The sequence below is a fragment of the Quercus lobata genome, chromosome 5 (genome assembly GCF_001633185.2).
Source record: "Quercus lobata isolate SW786 chromosome 5, ValleyOak3.0 Primary Assembly, whole genome shotgun sequence".
Taxonomy (NCBI): domain Eukaryota; kingdom Viridiplantae; phylum Streptophyta; class Magnoliopsida; order Fagales; family Fagaceae; genus Quercus; species Quercus lobata.
The window spans coordinates 70,963,524-70,984,966 of record NC_044908.1 but is presented as its reverse complement, the minus strand read 5'-3'; the positions used below and the strand labels follow the sequence as shown (position 1 = coordinate 70,984,966).

The 21,443-nt window shown below is 36.0% G+C and overlaps 3 protein-coding genes and 1 long non-coding RNA gene across 4 annotated transcripts; all 4 read left to right on the top strand.

Annotated features, from left to right (window-relative positions):
- Positions 1-4,772: 4,772 nt before the first annotated feature.
- LOC115989629 lies at positions 4,773-7,216 on the top strand. The gene is made up of 3 exons (XR_004092022.1): positions 4,773-4,846; positions 5,668-5,745; positions 7,149-7,216. It is a non-coding gene; the product is annotated as an uncharacterized LOC115989629 (long non-coding RNA).
- Positions 7,217-7,480: 264 nt separating this feature from the next.
- Positions 7,481-12,074, top strand: LOC115991053. Its single transcript, XM_031114805.1, has 2 exons — positions 7,481-7,547; positions 7,801-12,074. Exons 1-2 carry the CDS (start codon positions 7,481-7,483, stop codon positions 12,072-12,074), a joined length of 4,341 nt encoding a protein of 1,446 aa, XP_030970665.1.
- Positions 12,075-12,504: 430 nt separating this feature from the next.
- LOC115991052 (replication protein A 70 kDa DNA-binding subunit-like) lies at positions 12,505-13,372 on the top strand. Its single transcript, XM_031114804.1, has 4 exons — positions 12,505-12,525; positions 12,617-12,890; positions 12,995-13,091; positions 13,225-13,372. The coding sequence occupies exons 1-4, from the start codon at positions 12,505-12,507 to the stop codon at positions 13,370-13,372; spliced, it is 540 nt and encodes a 179-aa protein (XP_030970664.1).
- Positions 13,373-14,099: 727 nt separating this feature from the next.
- Positions 14,100-15,293, top strand: LOC115989105. The gene is made up of 5 exons (XM_031112770.1): positions 14,100-14,163; positions 14,290-14,450; positions 14,540-14,660; positions 14,744-14,923; positions 15,012-15,293. Exons 1-5 carry the CDS (start codon positions 14,143-14,145, stop codon positions 15,207-15,209), a joined length of 681 nt encoding a protein of 226 aa, XP_030968630.1. The 5' UTR covers positions 14,100-14,142; the 3' UTR covers positions 15,210-15,293.
- The last annotated feature ends 6,150 nt before the right edge of the window (positions 15,294-21,443 follow it).

Here is a 21,443-nt window from a genome sequence, read left to right as displayed (position 1 = left end):
CGGCTACCTTCTTAGAAGGAGGATCGTCCTTTCCGTCAGCCTTCCTCTTAACTGAACTCTTCAAAGAGGAATGAGGGGTTGACGCTCCTTCTTTTCCCTTAGCTTTCTCCTCCTCCTTCTTACGGGCAGCAGCGGCCCTCACCCTTTGCTTCGCAGCTTCCATCTCTACACAAAATAAACTGACGGATTAGTAATAGCCGACGAAAGAAATAAACCGACGGGTCATGTAAGGCATCGACTTACGTTTACGAGAAAATTCTTCCAACTTCCGAGCTTCAACCGTCGGCTCTGGACCCCCACAATACAAATGGAGAGTGTCTAGGGTGATCAAGTCCCTACACTTCCGTTGCTCAAGCGGTATGCCAAGTATCCGACGGATAAATTCCCTTTGTTCGTCAGATATCTCCGGACGAGCGCTAGCTGAAATAAAAGGGAGCAGACGGTGTTAAAGGAGACGGTCTTAAGAAAACTCCCTGATAAATGAAAAGAGACGGTAAGAAGAAAGACAAGGGGGCAACCTGACTCCCTAATATAGGCCCAAGTGTTATCAAAATAACCGCCGGGCAGTGTATCCCACTCACCTAGACGGCACACCCAGTCCGTCCCTTTAACAAAGAAAAATCTATTCTTCCAATTTCTATTGGAGTCTGGCATATCAAACACTAATCTTAAGCTCTTCTCACGTGGAGCAAAATGGTAGGTCCCCTTGGCAGATACTTTATGCTGAGGTCTGTAGCAATAAAAGAACTCGTCTAGCGAAAGGTGACGGTTCCCCCCGCTCAAGCGACCCCAAAGGATCTCAGCACCAATAAAAATCCTCCAGGCATTCGGAGCAATTTGGCTGACGGACAATCCCAAGAAATCCGCTAGCCGACGGTGTAAAGCCGTCAGTGGTAATCTAAGGCCAGCAGCAAACATGGCATCGTACATCCCCACATCAGCAGTCCTCCCTGTATAACACTTCTCATTTTTTCTAGGGAGACGGATAGGAATGTGGTCTGGGATTTGGAAACGGGTACGCAACTCGTTAAAAACTCTGTTGCTCATCTTGGGAAGGAATTTATTGACGGCCCACTCCTCCGGGAGGATGAAGGGACGGTTACCTCCAGAACTCCCTAAAGTTCCATCACAGGACTCGTTGTCACCTTCATCCTCATTTCCGTCACTACTAACCTCGTTACCCTCGTCCCTACTCCCGTCACTATCCGACTCCTCGTCGCCTTCATCCCCGTTCCCGTCAACACAAATTTCCTCGTCTCTCCTCTCGACCCCAACCTCACTTAACACTTTATCCCTAACTTCCTCAACATGGCCTTCTACATCAATACTAAGGGACTGGGCTGACGTTTCCTTTCCTGATGATTCAGAAAAGCCGTCGGACTCTTGACCTGAGCCAAAGAATTCGTCGTAGCCCGCTCCATCGCGGACTGACGACTGATCACTCGACGCGTCACTCGACATCTGACTACCTACAAGTGACGGATATGCTCTAAGTTCCTAGACTGACTTTGTTTTTTCAAGCAAAAATAAAAAAGGGAGAAAAAAGCGAAGAAAAGGAAAGAAGAACTTACAGGTGAAGCAGATCTTGAATGGATGGAGCGACCTTGAAAGTGACGGTGTTGATAACAGCTGACGGATCAAATTGGAAGTAAGGGTGACGGATTCTCTCTTGAAAAACCAGCGAGGTTGAAATAATGAAATGAGTCAAGGGGCGTGGTATTTATACAAGAGAAAAAACGCACGGAAGACGAGGCGACGCCCGCGCCCAGAAACGAGGCCAACGACTGAATGCCACGTGACCTTGCATTTAATAGCTCGAAGATCGAGGAGTCGTTCATATTTGATTTTTCTCTAATCATCTTCTAACTCCACATGCTGACGGTCTTACTCGTCGAACATGTAGAGTAGGGGGCAACTGATGAGGATAAAAGGAGAGCTTAAACCACACGGACATAAAGCCGACGGTTTAATACTTTTTCTTTGGGCGTAGCAGACGGTGCTTATGCTGACGGTCATAGGATCAGCTGACTCCGTGGTTGACGGCTCAAATGCTGACGGTATAATAAAGGTGACGGAGGTAAATTGAGGCTGACGGACCGGGCACAAGTTTACTTGCTTCCCACGCTAGATAATATTTAAAGGATCCCCATAAGGAAAAGATCCCATAAAATACGCTCAAAAGGACTCCTATAAGGAAAGGACTTCTACTCCAAGGTAAAGAGGTCAACCTTCTACTAGTATAAAAGCCCAAGCATCCTCACAAACTAAGGTACGCATAATTTACCCTCTCTAGCACTCTAGAGCATTGAGAATAGTTCTAACTTGACCTTCGGAGGGTGTTTGGCCGGTACCACACCGGTACTCTCTGCTAGGTTATTCCTTTTCGTTGTGCAGGTGCCGTTTGATCGTACGAGGAACGTGTGACTCACTGGTGATACTATTTTCGGCATCATCAAATACCATAATAGAGATGTAGTCCTAAATATGTTTTAGGTGATATGGTCCCCCAAAAACTTAAAGAAAAGTTATGTTTCTAAAGTTATCGAAAGAGGAGAGAAGAAAGCTAGCTAAAGAGAGAAGATACTATGGGCCGTTTGGTACAGGAGTTTAAACACATGTTTTTAGTTTTTAAACAACATTACACATATTTTCACACACTTTTTCATCTACATGTATTTCTAAAAAATACAAATAACGTTACTAGAACAACATAAACAAATGGCTCCTATAAATTTTATGGTTATAAGTTTGAGACTTGACCTACTTTATTGTTGATAAACAAGAGAAAATAAATATAAGTTAGAATTATTATTATTATTATTATTATTATATTTCTCTAATAAAAAGAGAAGTAACATTTATTGTTTAATTTATCTAGAATTAATTGATTTGTATACATTTACTTTTAAAAAAAATATTATTATATTCTAATAAGTACTATTTAACTCATTTAATAAAAAGGTTGATTTAAAATATTTAAATAGTGTAGATTTCAGTCCTAATCTATATATATATATATAAAACCGAAGCTTTTTTGAAGCTTCCACAAATTTCCACGTCAACACATCATTAAAAAAGAAAAAAACAAATAATAAAACAAAAAAAAAAATAAAACCATATGCACACAAATACCTTTCCCTTACACGATTACCGGACAACAAATAATAAAACAAAAAAAATGAAAACAAACAAAATGAAACCATACCCACACGAATAGCTTTCCCACACGATACTGGACCTTCTGCCTTCTCTTTCCCAGCTTTCCCTTTCATGATACTGGACCTTCCTCCCACCGGACCCAACAGACCCAATGATCCGACCCATGCCGTTTCTTTTCCACGGCAAGACCCTTTCACGAATACCTTTCCCTACCGGAGCTTCGGCCTTCTCTTTCCCAGCTTTCCCTTTCACGATACCGGACCTTCCTCCCACCGGACCCAACAGACCCAACGATCCGACCCATGCCGTTTCTTTTCCACGGCAAGACCCTTTCACGAATACCTTTCCCTACCGGACCTTCGGCCTTCTCTTTCCCAGCTTTCCCTTTCACGATACCGGACAGACCCAACGATCCGACCCATGCCATTTCTTTTCCACGGCAAGAACCTTTCACGAATACCTTTCCCTTTCACGAATGCAGACCCAACGATCCGACCCATGCCATTTCTTTTCCACGGCAAGACCCGACCCAACAGACCGATCCTCTGCCTCTTCCTTTCGACGGCAAGACCCAACGATCCGACCCAACAGACCGATGTCCACTTCGCTCAGTTTCCACTCTTCCCCAGCCCATGGCAATGCAACCGACCCAGCCCGTCGAGACCGGCCCAAAGGTATTGTCTTATAAACCTATAATATATATATTTTTTTTCTGAATATTTTTGTTCTGAATCCGAACTCTATATAGATTAGGACTCTATAACTATATATATAAACCTTTGTCGATGCTTTTTTTTTTTTCACGGCTATTCAATTTCTAGGTATGTTTTTTTTTTTTTTTTTTCACGGCTATTCAATTTGTAGGTATGTTTTTTTTTTTTCACGGCTATTCAATTTGTTTGTGTGGAAACTGAGCTATAGGTATTGTCTTATAAACCTATAATATATATATTTTTTTTTCTGAATATTTTTTTCCTGAATCCGAACTCTATATAGATTAGGACTCTATAACTATATATATAAACCTTTGTCGATGCTTTTTTTTTCACGGCTATTCAATTTGTAGGTATGTTTTTTTTTTTTTTTTTTTTTTTTTTTTTTTTTTTTTTTTCACGGCTATTCAATTTGTAGGTATGTTTTTTTTTTCACATTCAATTTTGTATTCCATTATGGTTATGACTTATGATACAGTTGTTTCCTAGAATCGTGAGAGTAGACTAATAATCGCTAGGTGCGAACCGGAAGAAAGCAGTAGTTTCATGGTAGTAACCAAGTTTTATGGTTTTACAAGTTTGCAACAACCCGAAAGAATCTGTACTGGAAACATATGCATGCATAAAGCACCAAAGGAAAATCTAAGTATATTGCTTTAAATGATGTAGCTATGCACAAACGTAAAACTATTTAAGTGCACACACTTAGATAATCAATTTGACTTTTTTTTTTTAATTTTAGTTATATGTTTTTGTGTTAAAATTAGTGATTGAATTGTAGTTTTTGTGCACACACTTAGATAATCAATTTAACTTTTTTTTGAATTTTAGTTATATGTTTTTGTGCCTATTTTGTATTCTATAATTGATTGAATTGTAGTTTTTTCTATTTGCAGATCTATAACCTGGGTTACAGACTTACAGAGATAGTGAGTTATAGTTCTGGATTTTTCTATTTGCTTTGTGAAGGACAGGTTAGTGTGTTCAAGACCATTTCGGTTTTTTTTTTCATGTTTATTTCTCAAAATTTGATTTTTATGGTAACTCAGTAATTGCATGCATGGTTTTATAATTTGGTGAATAGGTGAAAAAATTGAGTCGGTTCAACGTATAATGTGTTCGAATTATCAAATTTACGTGTGGAATGTTGTATTTTGAAAATGGTTTTAATTTTAAGCCCAAGATTTCAAATTCATGTTCAATTTTTCTTTTTTTTGGTGAATTTTTCAAGAATTTTCAATATTATATATTTATAAAAATTTTGAAACTGGCTCATTAATTAACTGTGAAAAGGACCATTAATTCTGAATTTAGTTCATTAAGGAAATTTAAAAAATTTAAATATTATGTGCTACATCATCTAATAAAAAATAATTATTAGCATGCACTTTCCTTTTATTAGGTATATTAAAATTCAAGAAGTGTTAGATTTCCAAAGAATGCTACATTAAAGCAGTCCTAGAATCTGTACTGGAAACATATGCATGCATAAAGCACCAAAGGAAAATCTAAGTATATTGCTTTAAATGATGTAGCTATGCACAAACGTAAAACTATTTAAGTGCACACACTTAGATAATCAATTTGACCTTTTTTTTTTTAAATTTTAGTTATATGTTTTTGTGTTAAAATTAGTGATTGAATTGTTTTTGTGTGGAAACTTTATTCATTGAATTGTAGTTTTTGTGCACACACTTAGATAATCAATTTAACTTTTTTTTGAATTTTAGTTATATGTTTTTGTGCCTATTTTGTATTCTATAATTGATTGAATTGTAGTTTTTTCTATTTGCAGATCTATAACCTGGGTTACAGACTTACAGAGATAGTGAGTTATAGTTCTGGATTTTTCTATTTGCTTTGTGAAGGACAGGTTAGTGTGTTCAAGACCATTTCGGTTTTTTTTTTCATGTTTATTTCTCAAAATTTGATTTTTATGGTAACTCAGTAATTGCATGCATGGTTTTATAATTTGGTGAATAGGTGAAAAAATTGAGTCGGTTCAACGTATAATGTGTTCGAATTATCAAATTAATGTGTGGAATGTTGTATTTTGAAAATGGTTTTAATTTTAAGCCCAAGATTTCAAATTCATGTTCAATTTTTCTTTTTTTTTTGGTGAATTTTTCAAGAATTTTGAATATTATATATTTATAAAAATTTTGAAATTGGCTCATTAATTAACTATGAAAAGGACCATTAATTCTGAATTTAGTTCATTAAGGAAATTTAAAAAATTTAAATATTATGTGCTACTTCATCATCTAATAAAAAATAATTATTAGCATGCACTTTCCTTTTATTAGGTATATTAAAATTCAAGAAGTGTTAGATTTCCAAAGAATGCTACATTAAAGCAGTCCTTTAAATATAGCTATATTTGACTGGTATGGATAATTATAGGGATATTAAAGTATGCATATGCTTTCTCCTTTTATAAACATTTTTTTTTTTTCACTAAGAAAATTTTACTTTCAATTTTCTTGATGCATGTATGCCATGTTAATGTTTAAGGTAAGTTTACTGTTAATTGGTTTCCATGCATAATGCAATTGCTGATAAGCAAGTGTTTATGTTATTTCCATGTTAAGAGGATTTTGTCATAAAATTAAAATCCAGCTCTACTTACTGCTTTTGATTGAGTGGGACCCTGCAAGAGAACCTTGCCAACCATGGTTACCTTGCCCAACAGAGGATAGGTTAAAGGGTCTAACTTTTATACTGTTATAACTATGCTGAAATAGAAGGTCAGAGGAGCATGCACAATGCACAGTCAAAATGCCATATATATCACACAATAGATACCCTACTTATAAAATTGGTGTTAGATAGTTGCCTTGTGTATGTGATAGAGAATGATGGGACCCAGCTCTTTTACCTTCCTTTTTATTTTTTTTTTTAAATTTTGAATTTGGTTTCATTCTCTCTTAAAAAATGCCACAAGAATTCGTCCTTTTTGTGTATAGACTTCAATGAGAATGTCAATAATATGGCAAGCCTAGCAGAAATGCACAATTTTATCTTGGAAACCAAGTTATTATAGCCTCATTCAAAAATTGCCCCACTGGATCCTACCGAACTGACCTCCGCATCTCTCTCCAGAAAAATTTAATCCTAATCCTAAACCCACTACAAGCACACATGGACAAATTTAATTTGTCCTATGTCAACTAATCTGTTGGCTGTTTTTCCAATAAAATACCATGTATTCATTGCTTATAATGTCCTGAAGAAGCATGTCAATCAGATTTTCATTGTCTTCTATTGGCTTTGCAGGTAGGGATTTAGAATTTTGATATCTTGCTTATTTAGTAATACAACCACAAGACCGGGAAAGTCAGGTATTTACCAATATTTCTTTTATTCTGTACTGTTTATTGTATATTTATTGGTAATGTGTTTGTAGAGAGATTTTGAAAATTTTATCAAATAATCATATCTTTATGTTTTTTTAATTCTGAAGTTAGTATGTGAATGCTATATTTTTCTTCAATTTTTCACCTTTCTATAACATGTAACTGTTAATTTGTAATATATGTTTTTGCTATATAGTTATATTTATGAATTAAAATTTTGTGAATGTTTTCCTTTTAGTTTATTCCCCAAGCATGGACTCTGCTTTCTATGCAAGATTGAGACGAAGATTAATTTTATCTAAAAAGAGAAATAGAAGGGGTATGATATTGACATATTAAACAAATATTTTTCTTTAAAAAACTCATAATTAGTATGTAACTTAATAATTAGTATGTAACCTAGGCCAAACAAGAACAAGAGGTGACGAGCCATTTGAAAGGAGTATTCGACGTAGACAATATAGCATTAATGATGAAAGCAGAAAACAACGTAAGTGTTACATTTTTTTAGTTCTCCCAAAAAAGTTCTAAAATTAGGAAGAAAAAGTGAATTTTTGTTTTTGTTGTCGTAGGAAAATTTACGGAACCATTGGATTTAGGACCTCCAACAATAGTATGTGAGCATTGTAGAGCTCAACTTTGGTATGAAGAGAGAACTGTAAAGTCAAAAACGCCTACAAAACCGAAGTTTAGTTTGTGCTGTTCTGAAGGAAGAGTTCAACTCCCTCTATTGAAAGAACCTCCACCCTTTCTTGGAAACTTACTCAATATTAATAGTGATGAGAGATCAATAAACTTTCAACTAGGGATAAGAATCTACAACTCTCTCTTTGCTTTCACTTCTTTGGGGGGTAATGTTGATAGATCAGTGAATAATGGTTCTGGTCCATATGTGTTTCGTGTAAATGGTCAAACTCATCATAGAATTGGATCACTTCTTCCTGTCCATGGCCAAAAACCTAAGTATGCACAGCTTTATATTTATGAAACTGATAATGAAGTTAAAAATAGAATTGATGCAGTTATACGTGAAGATGATAGAAATTATGTGGATCCAGATATTGTTACTGGGTTGATGGAAATGTTAGACCAGTGTAACCAATTGGTTAAATGTTTTAGAATGGTCAGGGACAGATTTGATGAATCAGATATACATAATGTCAGAATTCGTTTAATACGAAGTCGCAATTCTGGTGAAAGGCAATATGACTTACCTGTAATGTCTGAGATAGCTGCTCTTATTGTTGGAGATTTTAATATTGAAAGTTCTGATAGAGATATTATTGTTGAGAATCGAAGTTTAGGATTGCAACGTATAAATGGAACTCATCCAAGCTTTATGGCATTGCAATATCCATTACTTTTTCCATATGGTGAGGATGGGTATATGCTTGGTATACCTTATAGGAATTTGAATGGCAGCAATTCTAGAAAAAGGGAATCAATAACAATGAGAGAATACTATGCTTATAGGCTTCAACAACGCTTTCATGAGGGCAAGACATTGTTGCTTGGTAGGAGGCTTTTTCAACAATTTATAGTGGATGCATACACTTCTATCGAAGAAGAAAGACTACAATGGGTTAGATTCAATCAAAAAAAATTGAGGTCAGAGCTGTACTATGGTTTGAAAGATGCCGTTCTTCGTGGTGATACAGATCCCATTACCGTAGGCAAACGAATAGTCCTACCATCCTCATTTACTGGAAGTCCAAGGTACATGGTTCAAAATTATCAAGATGCAATGGCGATATGTAGATGGGCAGGTTACCCAGATTTATTTCTTACATTTACTTGCAATCCAAAATGGTCAGAAATCAATCATTCCTTAGAATTTATAGAAGGCCTAAAATATGAGGATCGGCCAGATATTGTAGCAAGGGTTTTTAAGATAAAATTAGATGAACTATTACATGATTTGAGGCATAAATCTCATTTTGGAAGAGTTATTGCTATTGTGTATACAATTGAATTCCAAAAAAGAGGACTCCCACATGCACATATTCTTCTATTCTTGGATCCAAAGGATAAGTGTCCAAGTCCAACAGACATTGATGGTATCATTATGGCTGAGATACCAGATCCAGATGACGATCCTGTTGCTAATGAAGCTGTAAAACAATTTATGATGCATGGGCCATGTGGATCTGCAAATCCGAAATCACCGTGCATGATGAATGGTAAATGTACAAAACATTTTCCGAAAAGATTTTATGAAGAAACAACAATTGATGAAGAAGGCTTTCCAGTATATAGAAGGAGAAATGATGGAAAAACAATAGAGAAGAACGGAATTCTTTTGGATAACCGATATGTTGTACCTTATAATGTAGATCTCTTGGTGAAGTACCAATCCCATTTGAATGTAGAATGGTGTAATAGATCTCGATCGATCAAATATTTGTTTAAATATATAAACAAGGGATCAGATAGAGCAACAGTTGTTGTAGAAGAGAATTTGCCAAATATTGGGAGTGATGGACAAGAAACCGAAATTGTTGTTGATGAGACAAAAGCATACTTAGATTGTAGATATATTTCAGCTTCTGAATCATGTTGGAGAATATTTGAATTTCCAATTCAGTTTCGATATCCACCTGTTGAAAGATTAAATTTTCATTTAGAAGACGAACATCCCATCATTTATCCGGAAAATACAAGCTTGGATAATGTTTTAAATATACCTGGTATTGAAGAAACAAAGTTTACAGAATGGATGAAAACAAATGAGGCTTTTGAAGATGCTCGAGAGTTGACTTATGCTGAATTTCCTACAAAATGGGTATGGCATAGTAATGATAAGCAATGGCAAAGAAGGAAATCTAAATATTGTATTGGAAGAGTGTACTACGCACATCCTTCAAGTGGTAAAAGGTTTTATTTGAGAATTTTGCTTAACATTGTCAAAGGTCCAAGAAACTTTAAAGAATTAAAGACTATAAATGATGTTACTTATCCAACTTATAAGGAAGCTTGTTATGCACTTGGACTTCTTGATGACGACAAAGAATGGCATGATTCCCTAATTGAAGCTTCGAATTGGGCCAGTGGGCAACAATTGCGTCAACTATTTGTTACAATGCTATTGATCTGTGAGGTAGCTGATCCATTAAGTCTTTGGGAATCCAATTGGAAACTGATTACAGAAGATATACTAAATAGGCAAAGGCGTATCCTCCAATTCCAAGAACTAATTTTATCAGATGACCAATTGAGAAATTATGGATTGTATGAAATCGAACAAATCCTCCAACAATATGGAAGATCACTTAGAGATTATCCACAAATGCCCCAGCCAAATATGGATCTTATTCAGAATGGGAATAGACTTATTCAAGAAGAAATGTCGTATGATGTATCAAGTCTGATAAGAGAACATGAGATCCTAATTTCTGGCCTAAACAATGAACAGAGTATAATCTACAATTCTATAATGGAAGCTGTTGTTACTGAAAGAGGGGGAATGTTTTTTGTCTATGGACATGGTGGAACGGGTAAAACGTATCTTTATAGAACCATCCTGTCTGGTATAAGATCAAAAGGCAAAATTGCTCTTGCTGTTGCATCTTCAGGAATTGCTGCTTTGTTGCTTCCTGGTGGAAGGACTGCTCACTCAAGATTTCATATCCCAATTAATGTAAATGATGACTCTACCTGTGACATAAAGCAAAGAACACAAGCAGCAGAACTTCTCTCAAAAACAAGTATTATACTTTGGGATGAAGCACCGATGGCACATAGGAATTGTTTTGAAGCTGTTGACCGCACGTTACGAGATATACTACAAATTGAAGATCCTCAAAATGCTGAAAAACCTTTTGGTGGTAAAGTTGTAGTTCTAGGGGGTGATTTTCGACAAATACTTCCAGTTGTGAGAAAGGGAAGACGAGAAGATATAGTCCAATCCTCAATTAGCAAGTCATATCTATGGAATGATTGTAATGTCTTTAAACTCCAAACAAATATGAGACTTCTACAGAACGGTATGAGTGGAATAGAAACATCATCTATAAAGGACTTTAGTGAGTGGATTCTTAAAATAGGTAATGGTGAATTGGGAGAAGGAGATGGGGATTACAACATTTCAATTCCAAGTGATTTGATTATCCAACCTTCAGAGAATCCAATGCAAGATATTATTGACAACACATATCCAGGTTTGGAAAATAAATACACAGATCCAAGTTACCTACAGGATAGGGCAATTCTTGCCCCTACAAATGAAGTTGTAGAAGAACTAAATGACTATATTGTGTCATCCTTAAATGGAGAAGTTCATGAATATCTAAGTTCAGATTCTATATGCAAGGCTTCTTCAAATGTTCCTGACCAAGATCTCCTGTATACTGTTGAATTTTTGAACACGTTGAGATTTCCAGGATTGCCAAACCATAAACTGACATTAAAAATAGGTTTGCCTGTAATGTTGCTTAGAAACTTGAATCAGAATGAAGGTCTTTGTAATGGAACAAGACTCATAATAACAAGATTGGCTACATGGGTGATAGAAGCAGAAATCATAACTGGCACTAATATAGGCAAACGTGTGTTCATTCCAAGAATAACATTATCTCCAAGTGATTCAAAATGGCCATTCGTTTTAAAGAGACGACAATTTCCAATTTCAGTGTGCTTTGCAATGACTATAAATAAAAGCCAAGGACAATCATTGAAACATGTTGGAGTGTATTTGCCAAAACCTGTTTTTAGTCATGGGCAATTGTACGTTGCAGTGTCTAGAGTTACAAGCAGAAATGGCCTAAAATTCCTCATCATTAACGATGACATTGAAAAAAAGTCTGAAACAAAAAATATTGTGTATAAAGAAGTTTTTACCAATCTTTGACTCAAGAAACCAACTAATAAAGGTAACATAATTTCATATATATATATATATATCTTTTTTCCTGTTTATCTTCTCCAAATTGATTTATGCACTTCGTATATGCTTACTGTTTTGTTAAATTTCATGTCTATAACATAATTGAATACAGGCTAATTACTATTTTCTATCTTTAATAAGCTAATTACTTTTTGATGTTTTTGTTATATTGCTTTGTTTTGTTTTATTCTATGCAGTATCTAAATCAAGTTGAGAATTTTTATAAACTATCAAATTTATTAATCTATGCAGGTAGGGATCCAAGATGATGCAGTATTCTCTCCTTAATCAGCTTTGTATAGACAAACACAAAGAAAATTGGAAAGTCAAGGTCAGAATATCAAGGATGTGGAATGCAATCAACTCAAAAAATAATGATATTATTAGTTTAGACATGATTTTAATTGATGAGCAGGTTTGTTTTTCTTCTATAGCTTTTAATATTGTTTGATCATTATATATACCATGAACTCTATCTATATAAAACTGATGCACTTTACTTGCAGAATAATTCAATACATGCAATCATTAAAAATAATATTGCTAAAAAGTTCAAGCCTCTTTTGCAAGAAGGAAAATTTTATGAACTCTCTCATTTTCAAGTGGTTGATGGCAATGCATTGTATAGACCAGTAGACAATGACATCAAGATCATGTTCACATTGAAAACTAGCATTAAGGAAATAAAGGAGGTTGATGTTGATATACCGCGTCATAAATTCGAATTTGTTGACTACAATAAAATACATGAACGCGTTAATAAACATGTCCAGCTATCAGGTATCTCTATATATATTATGCGTTATATTAAGTTTATTAATAATTATGCATTATATTATTGTTATATATGAAAATAATTACATCCACAACTTTCTAATGCCTAGATATCATTGCAAATGTGATTGGTGTTGGACCGATTGAGCAACCTTGCATCAAAGGATCAAATGTCTTGATGAGAAACATAAATGTCATGACTATAGAGTATGTCTTTTTAAAAAAAAAAAAAAATTATTTTCAATACATGCACTTTTTATTTATTTATTTATTTTTGATAAACCAATACATGCACTTATATTATAAGAACTTACACTATAACATTGAAATTTTTTGACAGAGGACATGAAATAAAGCTTACACTTTGGGGATCAATTGCAAATGAAGTTGAGGAAAGCTTCTTTACTGAAAATCCAGGCCCTTTTATCATAATTGCTACATGTTTGACTGTCAAAACTTTTAAAGGCAAGTTCATTTCTCTTTTCTAATTCTCTTTATAACCATCTTCTAAACTACATAAGAAATCATCCAATTGTTTGAAATACAAAGTATTTTGGCTAAATTATTATGTAAACATCCAATGAATCAAGATAGTTGTCTCTAAATTATTGAGCAGAGAAAAATCATTTCAATGTATAAGAATTAAAAAGGTGTTCATAACTTACTGTTGGGGGATTCATTCCCTCCCTACACATTTTTCATTGTTGGAAGAGATTTTTCTTTTCTTTTTTCTTTTTAATCCATTTCAAGATCATGGTTTTTAGGATCCATTGGTTTTCAAAATGTGACAAACATTTTCCCAAATGTCATTATCTTTAGCATCTATATCTACCATAGCAAAGTTGGATTATTTACCTCTATATTGTACATGTCTACAACATACTATGCCCTCTAATCTAGACCTCTCACTGATTACAGTAATCATTTCATTGAAACTTCAATGTATTTTTTTTTCCTAATGAATCCTATGCATTCCAGGAGAGTATAACTTATCGTCAACAAGTGGAACAAGAGTTTATATTGATTTGGACATTCCTGAGACTGCTGAATTCAAAGATCAGTAAGTGCTTTATTTTGGATTCACATTTTTAAAATATTTACAGTCTACAATACCATGTCTAATATCTTTATGTAATATAATAGGCTGGTGGAAAATAACCAACCAATAGTACAAATGCCCAAGCAATTCAAACCACAAGTATCAATTGAAGAAGAGATGAACATCAATAGATGAACCATAACTGAAATCAAAGAAGTTATGTGTGACTCTGATAATAAGGTAAGAAAAAAATATACCTTCAACAATAACATTGTGTCCTTAACATTGCTTTATGTACTTTAGACTTGCTTTTACAAAATTTAACTATAAAATTATAAATTGATTCATATTAAATTCAATTTCTAGGAAACAATCTTTACCTGTGAAGGAAAGATTATAAACATTGACATAAATCGTCATGGTCGGTACTTTATCTCTTGCGAAGTATGTCGTAGAAAGGTAAACTCAAAAGATGAATTTTTATGGTGCGACAATTGCAACAAAAAGGCATGCTTCCCAATCCCAAGGTACACAAATTGAAAATGTTTAATTTTTATATTAAAATACACAACAAATAATATGATATTAACGTTATATATGTCATTTCTTTTATCAGGTATAGAATTCAATTAAAGGTTAAAGATAGCTCAGGAATGGCCACATTCATTTTATTTGATTCAGAAGCAGAAAAATTACTCAACATATCAGCCAAAGACCTTTTGAATAAATCTTTAGAGGTAAGAAAGTGGAATATAAAATTAGTATTTAATATTTACTACTTTATTTCAGTGTACAATTTGAAAAGTGTTACTTTTGTTAGGAGCCCGATGAAGTCATCCTTCCTGTGCAAATAGAAAATCTAAAAGGAAAACAATTTGTTTTCCAAATACAACTAAATAACTATAATCTCAACTATGGATGGGAATTCTTCACTATCAAGAAACTTTTCGACTCTTTTGAAGAAACTGACAAAGCAATTCAGCTTGATAAAATGACAGAAGTAAGTATTATTTAATTTAGCAAAATTACAAATATGATATTTAAAATGTATGTGTTGTAATACATTCCTCAACCTGTTCTATTGCTAGGTTTACATCAGTGATACTTCAAATGAATGTAGCAACAACTTATCAATTGAAGAAGATGGTGATTGTACAACATTTCAAAAACTTGATGTTCAAAACAATGTGCAGCTCACACCAACATCTGTACTCAAGGAAAATAAAAGGGCATATTTAGGGACTACTACAAAGCAACAAAGGAAGAAGATACAAAAAAAACTTTAAAGTTGTCTTTCTATCTCTAAGATTTTCTATGCACAATTTGGTTTTAATGAATTTGTGATTTTGATACTAGAGACGTATTGGAACAAAGGAAATTTTGTTGCCTTTATGCACAATTTGGTTTTAAATTGAAACATAGAGGAATTAAACTCTTATATTTAGTTATTTGAGGATTTCTTTTACCATAGCGTTAATTGTTTGTCTATATACATTTCATTTATAAATATTGTAGTATTCTCTTTACATTTAAAAAACTCATGAGACTTAATTTGAATTGTAACTTATCATGTTTAAATAATTTATTTTCAATTTTAAGTGATTGATATTTGCATTGGTATGTTGTTCAGATTCAATAGTTGTGTCTTTAAAATCAAGAGGAATTCAAAAACAATATCTAAACTTCAACATTTTTTAAATATAATGAATGCATTCAATATTTAGTGGAAGACATCAAATAAATGAAATTGAAAATTAAGAATGTGCTACCAGAGAATCAATGCTAAATTCCAAAACCTAATGTCACATCATTTGGAAAAAATTCGTAGCTTTCCCGTGCATCGCACGGGTTAGCGACTAGTTAATACAATAAGTAAAGTCTCTTGTTATTATATAATGAAAATTAAGGGATTTAAGTTCAAATCTTGTCCAAAAAAAAAAAAAAAAAACTAACTACTTGGCTTGATGACAAAGAAAACCCACAGATGTACCCCCACACAAAAACCAAACTAATAGAAAGAAAGGGGAAAAAAATCACATAGATACAATCGTATACATCTACTATTTTTGTTCTCGCTAGGACTTTACATGAGCGTGGGAACTTACCGAATTGGTAAGCAAGGATGGCAATGTGAAGAATATTGCCATTTTGCAAAACGGGTAGCTTCATCATATTCTCAAATTTTATCATCTAGAAAGTTTAAAATTGTTAATGTATATTATGTTATGGGCTTTAGGCCCAGCTAGCTTACTTGTTTAGCACACTTATACTTGTACTACACTTTACTTGTACTACACACATAGGCTCACTTGTACTACACACATATGCCTCTTATATAAAGGCACACATATATATTCTTTAATTATGAAATACAATACATTCATTCTGTATTTCTAACATGGTATTAGAGCCACTGCTCTAATCCTTTGATGTGCCGCTCTTAAGTAGTCTTGTCTTCTTGGGTGTCATCTACAGCCGTTTTTGTGAGCAGCACCGCTGCCTCCACCTCGACTTCAGTACATCAAAGACCACTGCCTTGCCGCCACCACCGCTTCCGCTTCTCCGATCAGACCACAGATTGCATCATTGGAAAGTACTCTCTCCGATCTGCATTTCTGTGAAATTTCGTCTTCATCGGACCTTCCACGCGCCTCCACGCACCACCATAATTCTCGGCGTTACAAGCACACGCTAGCACGCACCGCCAAAAATCCTCACGCATCGTCACGTGCTTCCACGCGCCTCCACGCGCCAGAACTTGGTCCGCTGATGTTTTCATCAGTGCCACGTCAGCCCTAACTGAGTTAGCATCCACTCATCTGCTGTCGTCAGCGCCACGTCATCCTGTGATGTCATCTACCTAACTATTGACCGTTGACCGGCCGTTGACTTTGACCGTTGACTTTTCTCCAGGGTTGACTTTTGCTGTCTAGGTTCTCCTTATCCAGTTTTTCGCTTAGATTTCATTTTTGCAGATTGTTTTTGCATATTGTGTCTCTAAATGTATAAAAATGATGTTTTTCTTCCTTGCCCCATCAATACTGTATTTGAGGGGAACAAGAATTACTTATCTTGGTCTCAATCTATGCGCAGTTTTCTTAAAGGTCGCATGTTCTGGCATTACTGTACTGGTGTAGTCGCCATTCCTGTCAAAGGAGCAAGTGAAGAAAATATTGCCTTCCTTGGTCGCATGATTGAATGGGACAGTCACAACCACATGATCCTCACATGGATTCGAAACACTTCCATTCCCTCCATCCCCAATCTGTTGGACAGCTTTGATAATGCAAAATCAGCATGGGATATGTTGGCCAAAAGGTACTCCACTACTCATGGTTCCATGAAATATCAGTTAGTGGTTGAATTACATCAACTCAGGCAAGAATCAGGGCAATCCATCAATGACTACTATGATCAGCTTTACTTCATTTGGGACCAAATTGACCTTTCTGATCCAACTTGGGCATGCTCAAAGGATGCTCAGTAATATGCTTCCATCAGAGATGAATTTCGCCTCTATGAATTCCTGATGTCCCTTCACAAGGACTTTGAGCCTATTCGAGGTCAATTTCTAAATCGCAGTCTTGCTCCCTCTCTTGATACTGCTGTGAACGAATTGGTTAGGGAAGAAGCTCGTCTTGCAACCCTTCAAGCTCAAAATAAGCTCAATGTTTTGGCTCTTACTCATTCTGCTTCGCCTATAGAGCAACCTCAACACTCAGGTGACTCCTCTGGCTCTAGTAATCGTCGCAAGTAGACCAACAAAAAGTTCTGCAACTATTGCAAGCGTCCTGGCCACACCATTGAGACTTGTTACCGTCGCAACAAATCTACTGCTGTTGTTGCTAATACTGAGTCTACTCCGCCAATGGCTTCCATTTCAGCTAAGTCCCAGTCTTCTGGATCCACTATCAACCTCTCTCTCACTGAATTACAGGAGATCATAGCTCAGGCTGTTCGTATGGTTGGTAACGCATCTCTTTCTATTGCTCTCTCAATTATACCCGGTAAGTCTCAAACTTGGCTTTTTGATTCTGTCTGTTGCAATCACATGACACCTGACTCATCCTTACTCTCCAAACTTGACCCTGCACCACATCCCCTAAATATTCATATAACTGATGGTTCTACCATGCATGGAAATAGTTTAGGTTTTGTTTCGACCTCCAACCTCTCTGTTCCTGGAGTCTTCCATGTACCTGACCTATCTTATAATTTCTACTCTGTGGGACAATTAGCTGAACTAGGTTATCGCCTTATTTTTTACTATTCTGGGTGTATTGTGCAGGATCCGAGGACGGAACAAGAGCTTGGGACCGGCCCTAGAGTTGGGCGTATGTTTCCCGTGGACAATCTTCATCTTCCACCTGTTGCTCCTGTTTCTATTACTGCTGCAGCTACTACAGTTTCTTCCTTACCGTCTCTCGCACTTTGGCATTCTCGTCTTGGTCATACATCATCTTCTCGAGTATAACAGTTAGCTTCTAAGGGTATGTTAGGTTCTATGTTCAAAGACAATTTTGATTGTACTTCATGTCAGTTAGGAAAACAGCCAGCTTTACCTTTCAATAATAGTGAATCCATTTCTAATAGTATCTTTGAGTTAATTCATTCTGATGTTTGGAGACCTTCTCCTGTTGCTAGTATTGGTGGATCTCGATATTTTGTTGTTTTTATTGATGATTATTCTCGTTATAATTGGATTTTTCCTATGAAATCTCATTCTGAAATTTTACCAATATACAGCAACTTTGCAAAAATGGTTGAAGCATAATTCTCCAAACGTATCAAAACTTTTCGTTCTGATAATGCTCTTGAATATACTCAATATGCATTTCAAACTCTGTTACATTCCTATAACACTATACATCATCTAACTTGTCCAGGTACCTCTCAGCAAAATGGTCGAGCTGAAAGAAAATTTCGTCATATTCTTGACATTGTTCATGCTCTTCTTCTTTCTGCTAAAGTTCCTGCCCCATTTTGGGGTGAAGCTGCTCTTTATGCTGTTCATGCGATTAATCGCATTCCAAGCACTGTCATCCATAATCAGACTCCGTATGAGCGTCTTTTTGGGTCACCCCTTGACTATCATCACCTTCGCTCCTTTGGATCTGCTTTTTTCATTCTTCTTCAGCCTCATGAGCACAACAAACTTGAGCCTCGATCGAGACTTTGTTGTTTCCTTGGTTATGGTGAAACTCAAAAAGGGTATCGGTGTTATGATCCTGTCTCTCATAGACTTCGTGTTTCTCGTAATGTTGTCTTTTGGGAACATCGATTATTTGTTGAACTTTCTCACTTTCGTTCTTCCCTGACTACCTCATATGTTTTAGAAATATTTCCAAATGAGTCTCTTGTTCCTTCTATAGATACTTTTGATCCTCCTTTGAGCTTCTCTCCAGATATTTTTGATGCTTCTCCTAGACAGGTTGAAGATGAACAGGTTGATGATGAGCTATCCCACCTTGGGCTTGGGTCCCCTGCTCCTGCTCCGCCTGAGGATCCTCCACAAGACATTCCGCCTCGCCACTCAACTCGAGTAAGATCCATTCCTCCACATTTACTTGACTATCATTGTTACACTGCCCTTGCTACTTTTCACGAGCCACAGACCTATCGTGAGGCCTCCACCGACCCTTTATGGCAGATTGCAATGAAAAAGGAACTTGATGCATTAACCAAAAACCATACTTGGGATCTGGTCACTCTCCCTCCTGGACAGTCTGTGGTTGGTTGTAAGTGGATCTATAAGATCAAGACTCGCTCTGATGGGTCCATTGAGCGCTACAAGGTTCGTCTTATTACAAAAGGTTTTACACACGAGTATGGGATTGATTATGAAGAGACTTTCGCTCCAGTGGCTCGTATCTCCACTGTTCGTGCCCTCTTAGTTATTGCTGCTAGTAAATGGGATCTTTTTCAGATAGATGTTAAAAATGCCTTCCTTAATGGGGATCTGAGTGAAGAAGTCTATATGCAACCTTCTCCTGACCTCTCTGTTGATTCAAATAAGTTTTGTCACCTTTGACGTGCACTTTATGGCCTTAAACAAGCTCCCTAAGCTTGGTTTGCCAAGTTCAGCTCCACTATCTTTCACTTGGGTTACACTGCCAATCCATATGATTCTGCATTATTTCTTCGTCGCACTGATACAGGCATTATTTTGCTTCTTCTATATGTGGATGATATAATCATAACTGGTGATGACCTCAGAGGCATTCAAGAACTCAAGGATTTTCTCAGTCAGCAGTTTGAGATGAAAGATCTTGGATATCTCAGCTATTTCTTGGGTCTTGAAATTACTCATTCCATAGATGGTCTTTATATTACTCAAGCCAAGTATGCTTCTGACCTTTTGTCTCGAGCTGGACTCACTGATAGCAAAACTGTTGACATTCTAGTTAAACTTAATGCGCATTTGACACCCTCGGGGGGGGGGGGGGAACCATTGTCTAGTCCTTCTCTTTACAGATGATTGGTTGGCAGCTTAGTTTATCTCACAGTTACTCATCCAGAAATTTCTTATGCTGTTCATCAGGTGAGCCAGTATCTGTCTGCTCCACGATCAACTCACTATGCTGCTGTTCTACGCATACTTCGATACCTGAAGGGCACTCTCTTCCATGGTCTTTTCTACTCAGCTCAGTCTCCTCTTGTACTTCATGCATTCTCTGATACTGATTGGGCAGGAGATCCCACTGATCTCAAGTCCACTACAGGTTATTGCTTTCTCCTTGGTTCTTCCTTGATTTTTTGGCGAAGTAAGAAACAAACTTTCGTGGCTCGCTCCAGTACTGAAGCAGAATATCGTGCTCTTACTGATACCACATCTGAGCTCCTTTGGCTATGATGGCTTCTTAAGGATTTGAGTGTGTCCACATCCTCTGCTACTCCCCTTTATTGTGACAACCAGAGTACCATTCATATTACTTACAATGATGTCTTCCATGAACGGACTAAACACATTGAGATTAATTGTCATTTTATTCGTTATCATCTTGTCCATGGTGCTCTCAAGCTGTTCTCCGTATCCTCCAAAGACCAACTTGCAGATATCTTCACCAAGTCACTTCCTAAGGGACGCACTCGTGAGTTGGTTGATAACCTCAAGCTAGTCTCACATTCACCTTGAGTTTGAGGGGGGCTGTTAATGTATATTATGTTATGGACTTTAGGCCCATTTAGTTTACTTGTTTAGCACACTTGTACTTGTACTACACTTTACTTGTACCGCACACATAGACTTACTTGTACTACACACATATGCCTCTTATATAAAGGCACACATGTATATTCTTTAATTATGAAATACAATACATTCATTCTGTATTTCTAACAAAAATATTAATCTTACCATAACGGGCAGCCTGAAAGAGTACTCTTTTCCAAGCTCGTTGTGTATGCTTAACAACCCCTCGGCTTTCTCTAACATCTTCTCTGCTACCTCCACCAAGCCGTCGTCGAGAGTAGCAACCTCGTGGAGGATAGTGTTTCAAGAAACATTTTTGCTGGTGGTC